The 17,206-nt window shown below is 41.7% G+C and overlaps 1 protein-coding gene across 22 annotated transcripts in view; it reads left to right on the top strand.

Annotated features, from left to right (window-relative positions):
* Positions 1-17,206, top strand: part of IQSEC1 (IQ motif and Sec7 domain ArfGEF 1) — a 746,975-nt gene that overhangs the window by 646,864 nt on the left and 82,905 nt on the right. For all 22 annotated transcript variants that reach the window (XM_077277651.1, XM_077277639.1, XM_077277654.1 and 19 more), the window contains 2 exons: positions 2,942-3,218; positions 10,912-12,164. In XM_077277651.1, the coding sequence (XP_077133766.1) occupies positions 2,942-3,218; positions 10,912-12,164 (1,530 nt within the window). The remainder of the gene's footprint in view (positions 1-2,941; positions 3,219-10,911; positions 12,165-17,206) is intronic.

The following is a 17,206-nucleotide window of genomic DNA, read 5'->3' on the forward strand; positions in this document are numbered from 1 at the left end:
CTGGGCTGCTTGCCGTTGTTTTGATAAAATCACTGTTTTTACTGCTGCAGATCTAGCAGTTCTCTGAATGCTGAGCTCTGTATAACCCCGCCCACACCACTGATTGGCAGCTTTCAGTGTACATTCTGCATAGACAGAAAGTAACCAATCAGTTTTGGGGGCGGGGTTATACAGGGCTCATGAATATAGAGGACTACATGGCAGCAGGTTTACTAGTCCTCTAGTGATAATCTCCTGCTGATAAAAGTTTGATTTGATCAAAACTGTAACAAGCAGCCCAGTAAGTGAGACATCACTGGAATCAGATTCTTTGTCTCTACATTATGCTGCTCTGAGATTAGGTGGCAAAAACCTGGTGATAAGTTGTAATTTTACTAAGAACAACACATGATAAAATTACAGGTCTGTTGTTACTCTGCACACACAGCCATGCAAACATGTCATGTAGTGCAAATATACTGTAAACCCATGGGAAACAGGGTGTTACTATAGGGCTCGTGTTTACCAGGGCCTGGCTCTGTATGCAGCAAGCGCTGATGTAACCACTATGACTACGACCGGTAATATAAGAGGTGTGCTGCACCAGTCATCACGGTAAGCGTCATCTCAGGCTTGTTACAGGAGGCGAGCAGAATGACACAACAGGAGTAATCAAAAATAATATGAGCGTGTGCTGAACATACAGATATAAATAGACAGAAATCGCCTATAAATAGGATTGTTCCGGCTTTCCTTTGTACATGATATATTACTATAGCCTGTGCTAAAAGTTGGTCAGAAGTTTAAAAGTTTATAAAAGTTTGTAGTGTTTTGTTTTATTTTAGGTAATTCACTCTGGAAGTAGACTATTGTCCCATATTCATATCACATCCAGGACATACTAAGCCTGCCTTTATTACATAAAAAATGACAATCACTGTTTGGGTAGGGGTAGATGTGTGTCGGAATTTTTGAGTGGGAGAGCTCTTCTAGGCCTTCGAACCAGGTGTCTGGTAGCAGCTTTCTCCCCTCTCCCCAACCTGAGAGTTCACATGACTTGGGAGCTGTCGGACGAGTTATCTTACGGGTATAAGAAAGTCACGACATATAGCTGTCAGACGAGTTATCTCACATGTATGGGCACCTTTATTGTACTTTGATGTAGTTTCCTACTGCCCAAGCCGTTTCATAGACTTAGAGCATTAGAGAAGCTGCAGCTGCATCTCCCTCTTCCCTATTTACTTATTTCAGCATTACTGCAAATGTTTTTTTTTTTCGGAGAGACTGAGAAGTTTTACTAAGACTATAGAACAAGAAGGAAGGGTTGAGCTACGGGCTGCTGGAAGGTGAGGGGGATAGTCACATGCAATTTGCCACTTCTTGAAACAAAAACAAATCACAGAAGAGAAAACTCAAACCACATGCGCATGAGTCAGCGCTGCTTCGAGCAATGATGTGACACAGGGTATTTGTAAAGCCAGCCTTTAGAGGATAAAAAAACACATGTCTTTCGCACTTTTTTGGTACCTGTTCTCACTAGAAAAAGCAGCGTAACTTAGTACACTGTAAAACTTTAGCTGTTTTGTCGTGTTTTCTGGAAGAAAATCGATATGTTCTTTAGCTTTATGGTGACCAAAGAATTAAACATTTCCGTGAAGTTTTCATTATCAGAGTCTGAAAATCTCCTGGCGTTTCCAGCTCTGAAGTGAGAATTCAGCCGAGAGGGACGAAATAAATCTGCGCTGCTCAGAAAGTTCAAAGCCACAATGGCTGGGATTTCATATCGAGCCCGGGGTCCTGCGCACGGGTGGTGTGTCCCTGCTGACCCCTTGCTCTGCTCTTTTTATAAGTCTCTACATGATAAGCTAAGGAAAAATAGAACAGGACTGTCTGTTTTCATATAGGCCATTGGATGTCTCCCGATGATCATTATTGGAGCCGCAACGTCTATTTTTCGCATATGAGTGCTCTCCGTGTTTTTCACAGATAGCACTAGTACCTGTGATAGTCTATGGGGACTTTCACATGTCTGAATTTTTTTGCGGACCGAGAGGAAAATCGTGGAGACATGTCCAATTTTGATCCGAAGATATCGGTAATGCAAGACAATGGGTCGGTGAAAAAGTCAGACCGTACGCGATGACATCCGAGTACTGTCCGTTGTTTTTCTTTTGTTTCTACCCTTCTCCATTCCTAAGACATGGCCTCTTCTTCCCTGTGTATAAACCTAGACTTTGTATCCAATTGGGCGTGGTCATTGAGGGAGGCGCCCACTTGACTAACAAGGCTAGATTTACGTACAGGGGAAAGAGAGGTTATATCTCAGGAACGCAGAGGCGCAGGAAGAAAAGAAAAACAACGCCGGATTCAGGAGAACAGCGGCTTTTACGCAAGGTTGAATGAAACCATATTTATGATAAGTGACAGGTCTTCTTTAAATAATAAATAGGAGTTACAAGCTTTGCTTAACATTGGCGGTCCTCAGACCCTACCCGAGCTGGACACTCTCTGTAGAAGGGGGGCTGTTTTTTGGCATTTAAAGGTCTGGATATGTTTTTTTTTTTGTTGTATTATCGTAATTTAGTCTCAAAGGGTGGAAAAGGATTACCGTATATTAATGATTTTTCTCAGGGAGTCTCCTCCAGGCACAGACAGTAGGTGCTTTGATCAGATTATTGTGATCAGTCAGTACTTTGACCTCGGGGATAAGACTGACACATGTCTCCTACACGCCCAGTACATTCAGTATTTGTGTGTGGAAGTTGTTAAGATGAAAGGAAGGTGCTGGTGAGACAGGTGAGATCCGTGATGTTACCTGCCACATCTCTGCTGATTAGGTGTGAGTACACGTACGTGTGGATCTATATATACTAGATTATGTAAAGGCTTTATATAATCGATGAGGACGGAGATCTCGGAACTCCCAAGACTTATGGCTGTTTATTCATTTCTTTCCTTCTAGTGTTGAAGGCGAGGTCCCTGGAAGTGAAACAGGCGCTTCTTTAGACGGCTCAGGTTACCACCAAGGGGCAATAACGCACAGCTCATCTATAAGCCCCGACCAGTACGACCATCCTGCCTACGGGATTTATTCCGTGTCCCCCGGACAGCGCTCGCGAAGGCCAAAGCTACAGCATTCCACATCCATTCTGCGGAAACAGGCCGAGGAGGAGGCGATCAAGCGCTCCCGATCACTCTCCGAGAGCTATGAGCTGTCTTCAGACTTGCAGGACAAGCAGGTAACACTTCTTGCTGTATTTCTATACATATATTCTTTAAAAAAAATCTGTCCTTTTTTTTTCGAGTTCACGTTTGCAAGATCTCTGAATACTGTCATTGAATAAAATATTTTTTAGTAGACCTAATACAGCTGAGAGGTGGATGCAATTGGTAAATGGTTAAAAAAATCTTGACATTTTTATTTTTTTCCATCAATCAATAATAAACGTGAAAATAATAAACTTTGTATTATAAAAACCTGCTTCCTTCTCCTTCAGGACTGATCATTCATCTTCAAAATTCTCAATTTACAGGTAACATCTGTTATCAGTGAACACAGATTTTCCCATTACTGAGACAGGAGATGACAGTTGGTGCTCATAAAGTTCTATGGAGAATGCTGTCATTTCAGGAGAACTTGCAGCAGAACGTCTGTGTCGGCCTCTGACTCCTCCCTTCTCCATAGAACTTTAGAAGCACCAACTGTCATTTCCTGTCTCCTTTGTATTCACCAAAGACAGATTTTACCCCTGAATTGAGAGTGAACGATCAGAAAGAAGCGGATTTCTCTGATAACATACATTACAAAGTTGCTTATTTTCATATGTACTATTGAGTTATGAAATAAAAATTGAAACATCGGTTACTCTTAATTTAGTGTTTAAAACGCAACATCATCTTTTTTTTACATGATATCCCCAAATAATTTGACAAGGCACAAAGGGACATATTTATCAAGCTAAAAGTGCCAGAATTCCTAATACTCTCCCCAAAAAATGTCTTCATGACTTCCAGCATATTTATTAAAAGGTCTCGGCTTGCTTAAAAGGAATGTGACGTACCAGAAATGTGACATGCACCCAAAAATACACCACAATTTTGGCGCAAGTTTCTGGCACAGAGTAAGCCAACTGGGAGGCAGCAGAAACTTAGACTAGACCGTCTTAAAAGTAGACAGATTGATCACACCGAAACCACGTTGATAAATCTGGAGCATTTGGGACTAGTTTGCACTAAGAATTAGGGTGGAGTGTTTCCAAAATCTCATTCACACTCTGCTTTTTTGCTCCTTGCGTTTTTTTGAGCCACTGGATGTTTTTTGTACTCTGCAGCGTGTCAGTTCTTTCAGCATTTTTGCAGTTCAAATGAATGTGGGAAAAAATGCTAGTAAAACCGTGTAAAAAATAAGCATACTGTAGAGTTTTTCCTGCCAACACTGATTTTTGGTGCAGAAAAATTTGGTATAAAAACGCTGCATGTGAACATTCTCTTAGACAGTTTTGATAAATATGCCCCAGTGTCTAATTTATGATATATTAGGGGTTAAGTATCAATAGTCATGCACAGTCGTTTTTACCCATCACCCCCTAGTATTTCACTTTATTACTAGACTGATTTCCCCTAAAAGAGCTGTCTAATATAGAAAAAAAATAAGACATCGACTGTAAATAAAAAGTAGTAACATGGTCACTTTACGTTGTCCTCGCGGATCCAGCGTAGACCGCTCCTGATGTCTCCGCTGGCTCCATTTAGAAAATGAGAGGACCGCTGCAGACAATCACAGTACAAGTCCTTTTTTTAAACTGTTGTTGCAAATCAGAATAGTCGATTGAATGTGAAAAGCATTCTGAATCCATAAATTTCTAACGGATCCATTTCTTACAGTAACAAACACCGTCATAATCATCTAAATGTGCTTTAAAGGGGGTTTCCACTTTCAAAAAAATTGGTTCCCGAATGATTACAGACATGTAAAACCCCTGACACAGAAAGCTCTCACCATCCTCGGGTGCAGCGATGGGTCTCTACTACTGGTGTCTGTAGTTTGGCTGCAGCGCTAACAGCACATATCACCACTGCAGCCAATCACTGAGCTCAGTGGCTCTGCAGATGTTATGAGCCACTGAGCTCAGTGATTGGCTTCAGCGGTGATGTGCGCTATTGTCGTAACATTACCGATAAATCCAAAACACAGAGATCGGACCAGGGGAGGGTGGGTACTACCTGTGTTTGCTGGTTTACATGTCTGCATGCTGAACTCTTGAAAACAGAGGAAGATGAACCTATTAATGACCGCCATATGCTAATTCGCATGGGCCTTTTTGTATGGCGCCATGTTTTTATGCTGTCTGCTCACACTTTAGCCTGTGTCATGGATCAAAAATAATGTATTAGTTTACAGAGTGCATCTATAAATCACATATTAACTTAAAAAATTATTGGAGGAATGTAGAAAACTAGAAAGAATACAATGGAACTTTTGTTCTCCTCCGCTCCACCAGGCTACAGCTCTTTCTCCCTAGCACCTTCAAAGAAAAAAAAAATGTTTCTGCTACTTTTATTTATACATTTGTATAACCAGCTGCCGATGTAATAAAACTTTATGAAGCTAAAATAGACATATGTAATAGTAATCTCTAATGCGATTAAAACAATATATAAAAAAGTTTAAAAAAAAAGCAAAAAAGTAACAGAAAAAAAAAATTAAGTGTAAAGTACATTTTCTTGCGCATACATTAAAAAAAACAAAACAAAACCGATTAGATATCCACATGAGCTGAAGAATTAATGTGACGCTTTAATTATAATTTGAAACGTGACTGGTTTAAAAAAAAATGCAAAAAATTGCTTTTTTTGCTATTCCCGGTAAAAACAAATTAAATAGCTTGTACGGTCATTTACAGTATATGTACACTCAAGATTGAAAATATTAATTTTCTCTTGCCTGAAACAAGGGGCACTTAAAAAATGTAAAGCGTTACAGCTGCTGAAATGTAGAGAGGAAAAACGGAAAAGATGTACCTGATCTTTAAAGGGGTTTTCCACTCTATTAAAAGCTATTAATTTTAAGGAATCCTGAAAAAAAAAAAAAAAGAATAAAAGAAGCCACTGCTCCAATGCTGCTGTTCTGACATTCTCCCGCAGACCGGAAGTGATGATGTCATGGCCACCAGTTTCCTGACCCTGCAGCTAATCAGTGGCTGTAGCAGTCAGTTCACCGGAGGTTGTGAAGTCATCACTTCCAGCCCGGCGTAGACAGCCATTACAACAATGTCAGAACGGAGGGTAGTTTTCAGGGGTAAGTATGGCTTCATTTATCAAGATGGCTTTCCATTAGTAATTTTTAATAAGGAGTGGAAAATCCCTTTAAGGACCTAACAGGCCTGGTCGTGAAAGAGAATCAATTAGTAGAATGAAACTTCCTAAGCCATCTACATGGCCATGTAGGTCATAGAAAGCTGAATAAAATGATACCTCGATAACAGTGATCTGATGTCATATTCCAGAGAAATTCATATTTTTCTTATCTAATATATAAAGCTGAATGTGTGTGTGTGTGTGTATGTATGTATGTATGTATGTATGTCCGGGATTGGCATCTGAACCGTAGCAGCTACAGGCACAAAATTTTGCACAGTCACACGTCTGGACCCTGAGAGCGTCAAAGCTATATTGTGAGGTGAAATTTTAACCCCGCGCTTTCCAAGTCACCAAACAATTTTGCCCCTATCTACATAATGGGGAAAAAATGAAAGGAAAAGTGTTGGAGGCAAATTAACAGCTGCCAGATGTGAACAAGGGGGACTTAAAGAATGACAGCGATGGCACCAAAGAGTATATACTGTACAGTTGCTAAGGTGGGGCCCCAACATGGGATAATCACACCACCACGGGGATATGAACACACACACAAAATGCGCCACACACTACCACGTGCTCGAACACATATACCACCCTCAGTGCACATTTCACCACACATACACCAACCTCGCCACATAAAAGTAGAAACACAAAAGTCGCCGCTCAAAACTCGCCACGCGCAAAACTCTCCACATGCAAAACTCGCCACACGTGCAAAACTCGCCACACGCAAAACTTGCACACGCAGAAAAATTGCCACACGCAGAAAAATTGCCACATGCACAAAAGTTGCAACACATGCAAAAGTTGCCTCACACAAAACTTGCACATACTCAAAAGGCACCACACATAAAACTCGCCACGCGCAAAACTCGCCATGCGCAAAACTTGCTGCACACAACTTGCTACACTAACCTGTCACATGCAACTCGACACACAAAAAGTTGCTACACGCATGTCGCCACACAAAACTCATCTCACAAAAGTCGCTACATGCATGTCGCCACACGCAACTCAACACACACAACTTGACACACGAAACTCGCCCTAAAACACACACAAGTCTGGTATCCTTCAAAAATAAAAATCTGATTAATAAGCAGACAAACTACAAGAGCAACAAATGTACCATATAGGAATCCGGCAGCTGTCAGTCACATGACCAGTCTATTATGTGTATGTGTGAGCTAATATATACTGCCAGGGGGTGGGCTTACTGTTGGCTGGGGATTTATCAGGCTGCCATTTTAGCTTACAAATACTGAGGTAAAAATACTGACCAAATAACGTGTGAACGAGGGCTAATACAGGAGGAGATGGCATACAGCTATATACTATATACAGGAGATGACACACAGGTATATACTATTTACAGGGGAGATGACACACAGGTATATACTATATACAGGAGGAGATGACACACAGATATATACTATATACAGGAGAGATGACACACAGGTATATACTATATAGAGGAGGAGATGACATACAGGTACATACTACATACAGGAGGAGATGACATACAGGTATATACTATATACAGGAGGAGATGACACACAGGTATATACTATATACAGGAGCAGATTACCTACAGGTATATAGTATATACAGGAGGAGATGACACAGGTATATGCTATGTATAGGAGGAGATGACATACAGGTATATACTATATACAGGAGATGACACACAGATATATACTATATATAGGTGAGATGACACACAGGTATATACTATATACAGGAGATTACATACAGGTATATCTAATATATAAAGCTGAATGTGTGTATGTATGTATGTGTGTATGTCCGGGATTGGCATCTGTACCGTCGCAGCTACAGCCACAAAATTTTGCACAGTCACACGTCTGGACCCCGAGAGCGTCATAGGCTATGTTGTGAGGTGAAATTTTAACCCCGCGCGTTCCAATTCACCAAACAATTTTGCTCCTATCTACATAATGGGGAAAAAGTGAAGGGAAAAGTGTTGGAGGAAAATTGACAGCTGCCAGATGTGAACAATGAGGACTTAAAGAATGAGAGCGATGGCGACAAAGAGTATATACCGTACAGTTGCTAAGGTGGGGCCCCGACATGGGATACTCACCACACACGGGGATATGAACACAAACACAAAATGCGCCACACACTACCACGTGCTTGAACACATATACCACCCTCAGCACACATTTCACCACACACACACACCAACCTCGCCACATAAAAGTCGAAACACAAAAGTCACCACTCAAAACTCGCTACATGCAAAACTCGCCATATGCAAAACTAGGCTCACGCAAAACTCGCCACACGTGCAAAACTCACCTCATGGAAAACTCACCTCATGCAAAACTTGCACACACAGAAAAATTGCCACATGTACAAAAGTTGCACCACATGCAAAAGTTGCCTCACACAAAACTTGCACATACTCAAAATGCACCACACATAAAACTCGCCACGCGCAAAACTCGCCATGCACAAATCTTGCTGCACACAACTTGCTACACTAACCTGTCACATGCAACTCAACACACAAAATGTTGCTACACGCATGTCGCCACACAAAACTCATCTCACAAAAGTCGCTACATGCATGTCGCCACACGCAACTCAACACACACAACTTGACACATAAAACTCGCCCTAAAACACACACAAGTCTGGTATTGTCCTTCAAAAATAAAAATCTGATTAATAAGCAAACTACAAGAGCAACAAATGTACCATATAGGAAATACGGCAGCTGTCAGTCACATGACCTGTCTATTATGTGTATGTGTGAGCTAATATATACTGCCAGGGGGGAGGGCTTCCTGTTGGCTGGGGATTTATCAGGCTGCCAATAGCAACCAATCACAGCTCAGCTTCTATTTTGCTACAGTTAATTAACCTGAGCTCTGATTGGTTAATATAGGCAACAAAGACATTCTCAGTATAACAAAGCTAATATATGTTGTGAAATGCTTCTATTTGCTTAGTTTTTGCCTTTTAATAATTACATTTCTATCTATTTGTTTTGTGGTTTTTGTGTGCAGAATAAATTTTTGTTAACACATTCTATTTTGCTAACAGCAGTCATTAACCCGGGCGAAGCCGGGTAGTACAGCTAGTTATGTATAAGAGCTGTTGAGATCTATGTCCGGCCCACAGATCTTAACAGCTCATTTGCATGTTAAGAAAATGTGAATTTCTCGGAAATAAGACATCACATCGCAGTTATCAAAGTACAATATTATTCCTCTTTCAATTACTTCCATGCCCGTATGGATGACTTAGGAGGGTTGATCATACTAATAATTCCCTTTTAAGGAGTTAACACAGATAGTTTATTACACAATAAGTCTTATTTTGTAAAATTGTTGTGAACATGGCTTACAGTTTTTTCCCCCCCCATCTTCATAAATAGGTATTGTCAGATAGTTCTTATAAATCCAAGCAATTTTGCAATATACCAGTAATTAAAATTTTCAGCCTTTCTTGAGATATTAACACTTTTGTTTACTGCTCGCTGTCTTGGAGACCGACCTCCGCTGCTAGACAGAAGATAAAGTGTAGTGCTTACAAGCTCTTTTCTTCTGAGCTTGTAAACACAGTGTGACAGTGGTGGATGTGGACCCACTGCACCAATAGCTGGGCTTACCCTGGAGATGCATGACTAAGTGACTGCCTGATCTTCACTAGAGTCTCTGATGGTGAGGATAGGCTTAGGTTGTTAGGGCAGCCACCAGGTGCCACTCCAGGCCTGGACCTGCAGCAGCTGACCAACGGGTTAAGGCAGGGATAAGAGGCATCGGGGGCGTAGGCAGAGAGATGTTCAGGAAGTACGAGGTCAAGGTAGGCAGCACAGGTTCAGAATACAAAGTTGATTTCAGTAGCAGAGAGGTCAGACAGAATGGGTATCCAAGCCGGGTGGGAAACAGGAGAGTCAATACAAACTCGCACATAGACAGGATATTAGGAGAGGAACCTAAGTTCAGGCATGGTGTGGAGGGCGGAGCTGTCGATTATATCCCCTGCTGGCAGGGAGAGGAGCAGGGAAGTTAAACTCTGCGGGACACACAGGGATCGAATTCCTGCAGAGTCTTTTCATGCCTCCCTTTACCCAGGTGGAGATTCTCAAGAAGAGGAGGATGCAGCCATGCTGGGAATGCTGCAAGAGGGAGTTCAGCATGATGGCTTGTGACTGAAAGGAGCAGAGCAGTGAGCGCAGTGAGTATAACAGCGCTCAGAAAGTGTACAGGTTACTGGCAGCGTAACACACTGTTTTTAAGCCAGAATAGCTGGAGTGCGCTGTTACCTCCTAATCCCAGCCAGATACAGTTCAGTGTTTACAAGCTAGACAACAGCAGTGGTCTGTCTCCTAGGCAACAAGCTGCAAACAAAAGAAAAGTGTTAATATCTCAGGAACGGAAGCAAATTTTAATAAGGAAAAAATGCAAAAGTACATGGTTGTAAATCACTATCTGATAATATCCATAAATAACGATGAGGATAATTTATTGTTTAAAACAATCGGGACATTCCTGTGTCTGATACAGAACCTTAATAATTGCTTTGTGTTTCTTTCTGAAGGTGGAAATGCTGGAGCGCAAATATGGAGGCCGTCTCATAACCAGACATGCTGCGCGCACCATCCAAACCGCCTTCCGGCAATATCAGATGAACAAGAATTTCGAGAGGCTTCGAAGTTCCATGTCAGAAAACCGCATGTCGAGACGGATCGTGTTGTCCAATATGAGAATGCAGTTCTCCTTTGAAGGACCAGAGAAAGTCCATAGTTCCTATTTTGAAGGGAAGCAGGTGTCTCTGTCGAACGATGGCACAAAACTTGGGCACCGTATGTTGCAGTCTGATTGTGGGGATCTCGGTGAGCAAACATCATTAAAATCTCCTGCTGCCTCCAGTGATTTTGCCGATGCGATCACAGAACTTGAAGATGCTTTCAGCAGACAAGTTAAGTCCCTTGCCGAATCCATCGATGATGCTTTAAATTGCCGTAGTTTACACGCAGATGAGGTCCAGGCATCTGAGCAAGTTAGAAGTCGGGAATTGGAAAGAAGTAGTCAGATGAAGCCAGCACATAATCTTGATCATCGGAAACTTGATGAAATGACGGCATCTTATAGTGATGTTACCCTGTATATTGACGAGGAAGAGCTCTCCCCTCCTCTTCCTCTTTCTCAGTCTGTGGACAGGCCGTCCAGCACAGAATCTGACTTGAGACTCAGATCAATGAACTCTTCGCAAGAGTACTGGTCCATGACTCATAAGGACGATAAGTTGGATACAGATACCAGTTGTCGGAGCACTCCGTCACTGGAGTGCCAGGACCATCGGTCAAGAATAGACCATCTCCCTTTGCTCACCATTGAGCCACCCAGTGACAGTTCAGTAGATCTTAGTGATCGCTCGGAAAGAGGATCTATAAAGAGGCAGAACGTGTATGAAAGAGGGATTCACAGTCAGCAAGGAAGCCCCAAACATATCCCCCATATTCCAACCAAAATAATCTCTAGGGAAGATGAGCAAAGCCGCCACCGTCCAAGGCCTATCGATGCACAGTTGATAATCAATGGCACTGTGAACCGACAGAGTAAATCTGAATCTGATTATTCGGATGGCGATAATGACAGCATAAATAGCACTTCTAATTCCAATGATACCATAAACTGCAGCTCAGAGTCTTCACGAGACAGTATCCGGGAGCAGACCCTGAGCAAACAGACGTACCACAAAGAGACACGGAACAGCTGGGATTCCCCGGCATTCAGTAATGATGTCATCAGGAAAAGACATTACAGGATCGGCTTGAACCTTTTCAATAAGTAAGTACCACCTGAACTCTTAAAGAAACACCTTGGGCAGCTTGAAAATGGTTTAAAGGATTATTCTGAGGGTTTCAAAGAAAAAGTGAAAAGAGAGTCGTGTCCAAGGTCACGCAACGTCCCCGCAAGTCCCGAATCAGACAAGTGTTGTCCCATAAACATGTATGATCGATGGGTTCTATCTGCTGAGTGGCCCACTGATCCCAAGGATGGTGGGCCAAAGTCCCCTAGGTGAATGAAAACATGAGTGAATGAATAATATAATGAGCATGTGCGACCAGCACTCCATTAAGTGGTGGTCGCACATACTCAGTAAGACTCACACAAGGGACTTCACCTGTTGTTGTGATCAGTGGGTGTTACAGCTGTCGGACATCAGTAATCATACATTTGTCATCTATCTTGTGGATAGGTAAAAAAAAATAAAAATGTCCACCTCTGGGAAATTATTTTTTTTTGTTTTTACTTAAGGGCCAGTTTGGGGCTAAAAATCATGACACATTTTAGGGGCTAAAAATGATGATACATTTTGCACTATTTAGTTTTTACAGTCTCTTTGTTTCTCTGTATATTCAATTTTGATGTGGTCTGTGAGGAGCTCAGAAAACGACAGATAAAAAAGTTAGAAATTCCCCTTCAGACCGTCATAGTGGCTGACTGATGGATTCTCAGTTAACTCATTCTGCAGCCAGCAATGGACAGCCCAACACAAAAGCTATAGAAGGCAAATGGTGCAACATTTTGAATGAAACCCAATTGCAAAAATGATTGTTAGCCCAAATTACATGCATATAAGGAAGAAAATAAAAATTATACCCAAAGGTGGATAATATACTGAATTGAGAAAGAAAGGACCCCATGTACATTATCTGATTTTTTTATTTTCAACTTTCTACTTATCTACAAGTTATAGAACAGTGGACAATGAAGAACTCTGATCACATCACGTCTGCTGCCTTCCTTGTGTACTCATATTTGGGAGCCTTAGTAACTCAATGCTCAATGTTTGTATGTACATTCATAGGAAAGGCTTTGTGAACAATCCTGTGCTCCGAGTATCTATTGTAGACGCTGCCTGTTCTCTCTGTACATATTTGGAGTATACAAAATGTTTCACAACCTTGGATACAAGGAAGCAAATTAGATATGGAACCCTACAAAGTAAAAGAATGAGAGAGAATAATTAGTAAAATTATAGCATCAGATGTAGTCCGAAACTTTTTTGGCCTCCGATGGGTAGTTAATGGCCCCTATAAGGGGTTAATCCTATGTTGTCCTTTCATGGCCACGATAGGGACTACTGCTTTTAGGTCCTGGCTATGACAACGACCAAGCGCTGCTGTGCTATGCTGTTTGCGCAACTCCTATAGAAATGTATGGGAGTTAAAAAAACAGTGTAATAAAGCGACCTACGCCATTTGACATGCCTCCCGAGTCGTAGAGAATGCGTAGCTTGCTGTTCTATGTCATCCCCATAACTCCCATTCATTTCTTCCTAAGTGTCGCTAGCAGCATGGCACATCTGCGTTTGGCTGTTTCGCCAGAAACTATGCGGCTTCTCCGGCTGGAAAATGTACTACCCAACGAAAATGTATGTATTGCTCCATTACATATATTTTCATCTTGATGATCTTGCAGGCAGTAATGCCCTGATGGCGGCCCTGATCCCAGACAGCGTGAGTGGGCCCCCCCGTCTCGCCTGGGCCCCGGCACTTGCCCGGGTACGCCGGGTGCTGACGCCGGCCCTGCTTGCGGGTGCTGTTAGGCAACTTATTCCAGCAGTAAGGACCACTTTTATGTAGTTAGACACCCTACTGGCCTCCGGTAACTCAGTTGTCTGCCATCTTTATACACCTATCAGACTCTGGTGGAGGCATAATACACTGTAATACAGTAGTGGTGCAGGGTATTATATGAGTGATCAAGCTTATAAAAGGTAATAGATAAATGAGCAATAAAGGAAGAACTAAAAAAGAACACAAAACACTTGTTCTCCCCGCTGAAAAATGGCTTATTATGTAAAAAAAATAAAAATAAGTATATTGTTGTGTCGGCTATGAATGTAAATGATTAATATGTTATTTAATAACATGATGAATGCCATTAAATACAGTAAAAAAAATTCTAGTTTCGCCCTCATATAGCCACATCCAAAAAGTGTTGACTGTTGAAATGAATTAAAAAAATTGCCAACTTCTTAATCCTTAAAAGTTCAAGGGAATCTGCCAGCAGGTTTTTGCTATATAATGTGAGAGCAGGATCATTTAGGGGCTGTGACCCTGATTCCAGTGATGTATCACTTACTGGACTGTTTGGTGTAGTTTTGATAGAATCCCTGTTTTGTCTGATATTAGATGTAGCAGATTTGCCCGACTGCTTTGCATGCGAGTCCTAGTCCTGCAGTGATAATCTCCTGCTGATAAAACACTGATTATATTGTATGTATTGAAACTACAACACACAGCCTAATAAGTGACACAACCCTGGAATCAGGCTCTCGTGCCTTGCATAATGCTGCTATCAGACTAAATAGCAAAATCTTGCTGTATTTTTACCTATCTACATGTATTTTTAACTAACAACCATTTTTTCAATGGGGTTTAAGGGTGAGTGTCCACGTTCAGGAAACGCTGCGTTTTTGACGCAGCGCTGAGCCGCAGCGTCAAAAACGCAGCGTCCAGATGTTACAGCATAGTGGAGGGGATTTAATGAAATCCCGTCTCCACTGTGCATTAAAAAACGCATGCGTTTTTCCCGCAAAAACGCACATGCGTTGCGTTTTTTCCAGAACGCAGCATTTTGCTACAATGAGCAAAACACGCAGGAACACCGCAGGTGACCTGCCAGTGACCTCAGGTGCATTTTTGGTCAGGATTTTACCTGCATAAAATCCTGACCAAAGCCTGAAGCAAACCTGAACGTGGACACATACTCTAAGGGTATGTGCACATGCTGCGGATTTTGCTGCGGATCCGCAGCGGTTTCCCATGCATTTACAGTACCATGTAAACCTATGGGAAATGCAATCCGCAGTGCACATGCTGCGGAAAAAAACGCGCGGAAACGCAGCGGTTTACATTCCGCAGCATGTCAATTCTTTGTGCGGATTCCGCTGCAGGTTTACACCTGCTCCAATAGAAATCTGCAGGTGTAAACCCGCAGCGAAATCCGCAATAGAAACCGCGATAAATCCGCAGGAAAAACCGCAGCGGTTTTGCACTGCGGATTTATCAAATCCGCTGCGGAAAAATCTGCAGCCCTCACAGATACGTATGCACATACCCTAAGACACGGCTAATGCCAGGATCTGAAAGAAAATGATAGACATAAGATTCAAGTATGGCTGTGTGCACACGATGAGTAAATGGATGCAGCAACTATGCAGCTCTTGGCAAGAAAAACGCTTTTTTTTTTTGTTTTTTTGCCACGTTAGAGTGTGGTTTAGCACGTTATGTTGTGTTTTTGCCACATGTATGGTGCGTTTTTGCACTTTATGGTGTGTTTTTACCACATTTATGGTTTTTGCCCATTATATGGTGTGTTTTTTGCCACATTTATGGTGCGTTTTTACCACATTTATGGTGCGCTTTTGCACATTATGGTGCGTTTTTGCACATTACTGTGTGTTTTACCACATTTATGGTGCGTTTTGCACATTATGGTGCTTTTTAATCACATTTATGGTGCGTTTTTCCACATTATGGTGCGTTTTTGCACATTATGATGTTTTTACCACATTATGGTGCATTTTTGCACATTATGGTTCGTTTTTGCACATTATGATGTGTTTTTACCACATTATGGTGCGTTTTTGCACATTATGGTGCGTTTTTGCACATTATGTTGTGTTTTTGCCACATTTATGGTGTGTTTTACCACATTTATGGTGTGTTTTACCACATTTATGGTGTGTTTTTGCACTTTATGGTGTTTTTACCACATTTATGGTTTTTGCCCATTATATGGTGTGTTTTTGCACATTATGGTGCGTTTTTACCACATTTATGGTGCGCTTTTGCACATTATGGTGCGTTTTTGCACATTACTGTGTGTTTTACCACATTTATGGTGCGTTTTGCACATTATGGTGCTTTTTAATCACATTTATGGTGCGTTTTTCCACATTATGGTGCGTTTTTGCACATTATGATGTGTTTTTACCACATTATGGTGCGTTTTTGCACATTATGGTTCGTTTTTGCACATTATGATGTGTTTTTACCACATTTATGGTGCGTTTTGCACATTATGGTGTGTTTTACCACATTTATGGTGCGTTTTTGCACATTATGGTTTGTTTTTACCACATTTATGGTGCGTTTTGCACATTATGGTGCTTTTTACCACATTTATGGTGCATTTTTGCACATTATGGTGTGCTATTGCCGCTTTTATGGTGCATTTTTCCCCGGTTTTTTGACTGATTTGAGTGAAGTTAATGGTGAAAAATGCAGTACAAAAACACACAGAGAATTCACATGCTGCAGATTATTTTCTGCCCCAAATCTGCAAGTCACAGATAAGCAACGTGTGCATGACACTTCAGGTTTCTCATCCACTTTGCTGCCATCAGGATTGCGTCAGGTTTTGCTTGCAAATCTGCAATGCAAAAACGCGCCACATCTGCAATGTGTGCACAAGCCCATAAACCGAGACAGGTTGTCGCTCACATTTGTGTCTGTTTCCTGACTCTCCTAAGCTGAAGCTGCCGTACCTGAAGATGACAACATCGATTAGTCCTCAGCACGGCAGGCTGCTTATAGAGGATCTTCACCATCTGCTCCTGTCACATTCTCCCGCAGCCACTTTCGCGGTCACTTCAGGCTCCCATCGACCCATCCTCTCCCAGAACATATCATTTTCATGTTCATTTCGTGCTGTCACTTAGGAGTTTCTCTCGCCACAGAGAAGTCTTTGTGATGAGTCAAAAACAGCAAATTAGCAAAATTGAAGAAATGTCCACTCCACCCTGTCATACGCTAAGACGGCCATTCTGTTCCCATCTTATAAATAGACTTATTGAGTTTGTTTTTCAGAGCAGT

Source organism: Ranitomeya variabilis, chromosome 8 (genome assembly GCF_051348905.1).
Source record: "Ranitomeya variabilis isolate aRanVar5 chromosome 8, aRanVar5.hap1, whole genome shotgun sequence".
In the NCBI taxonomy this organism is placed as follows: Eukaryota; Metazoa; Chordata; class Amphibia; order Anura; family Dendrobatidae; genus Ranitomeya; species Ranitomeya variabilis.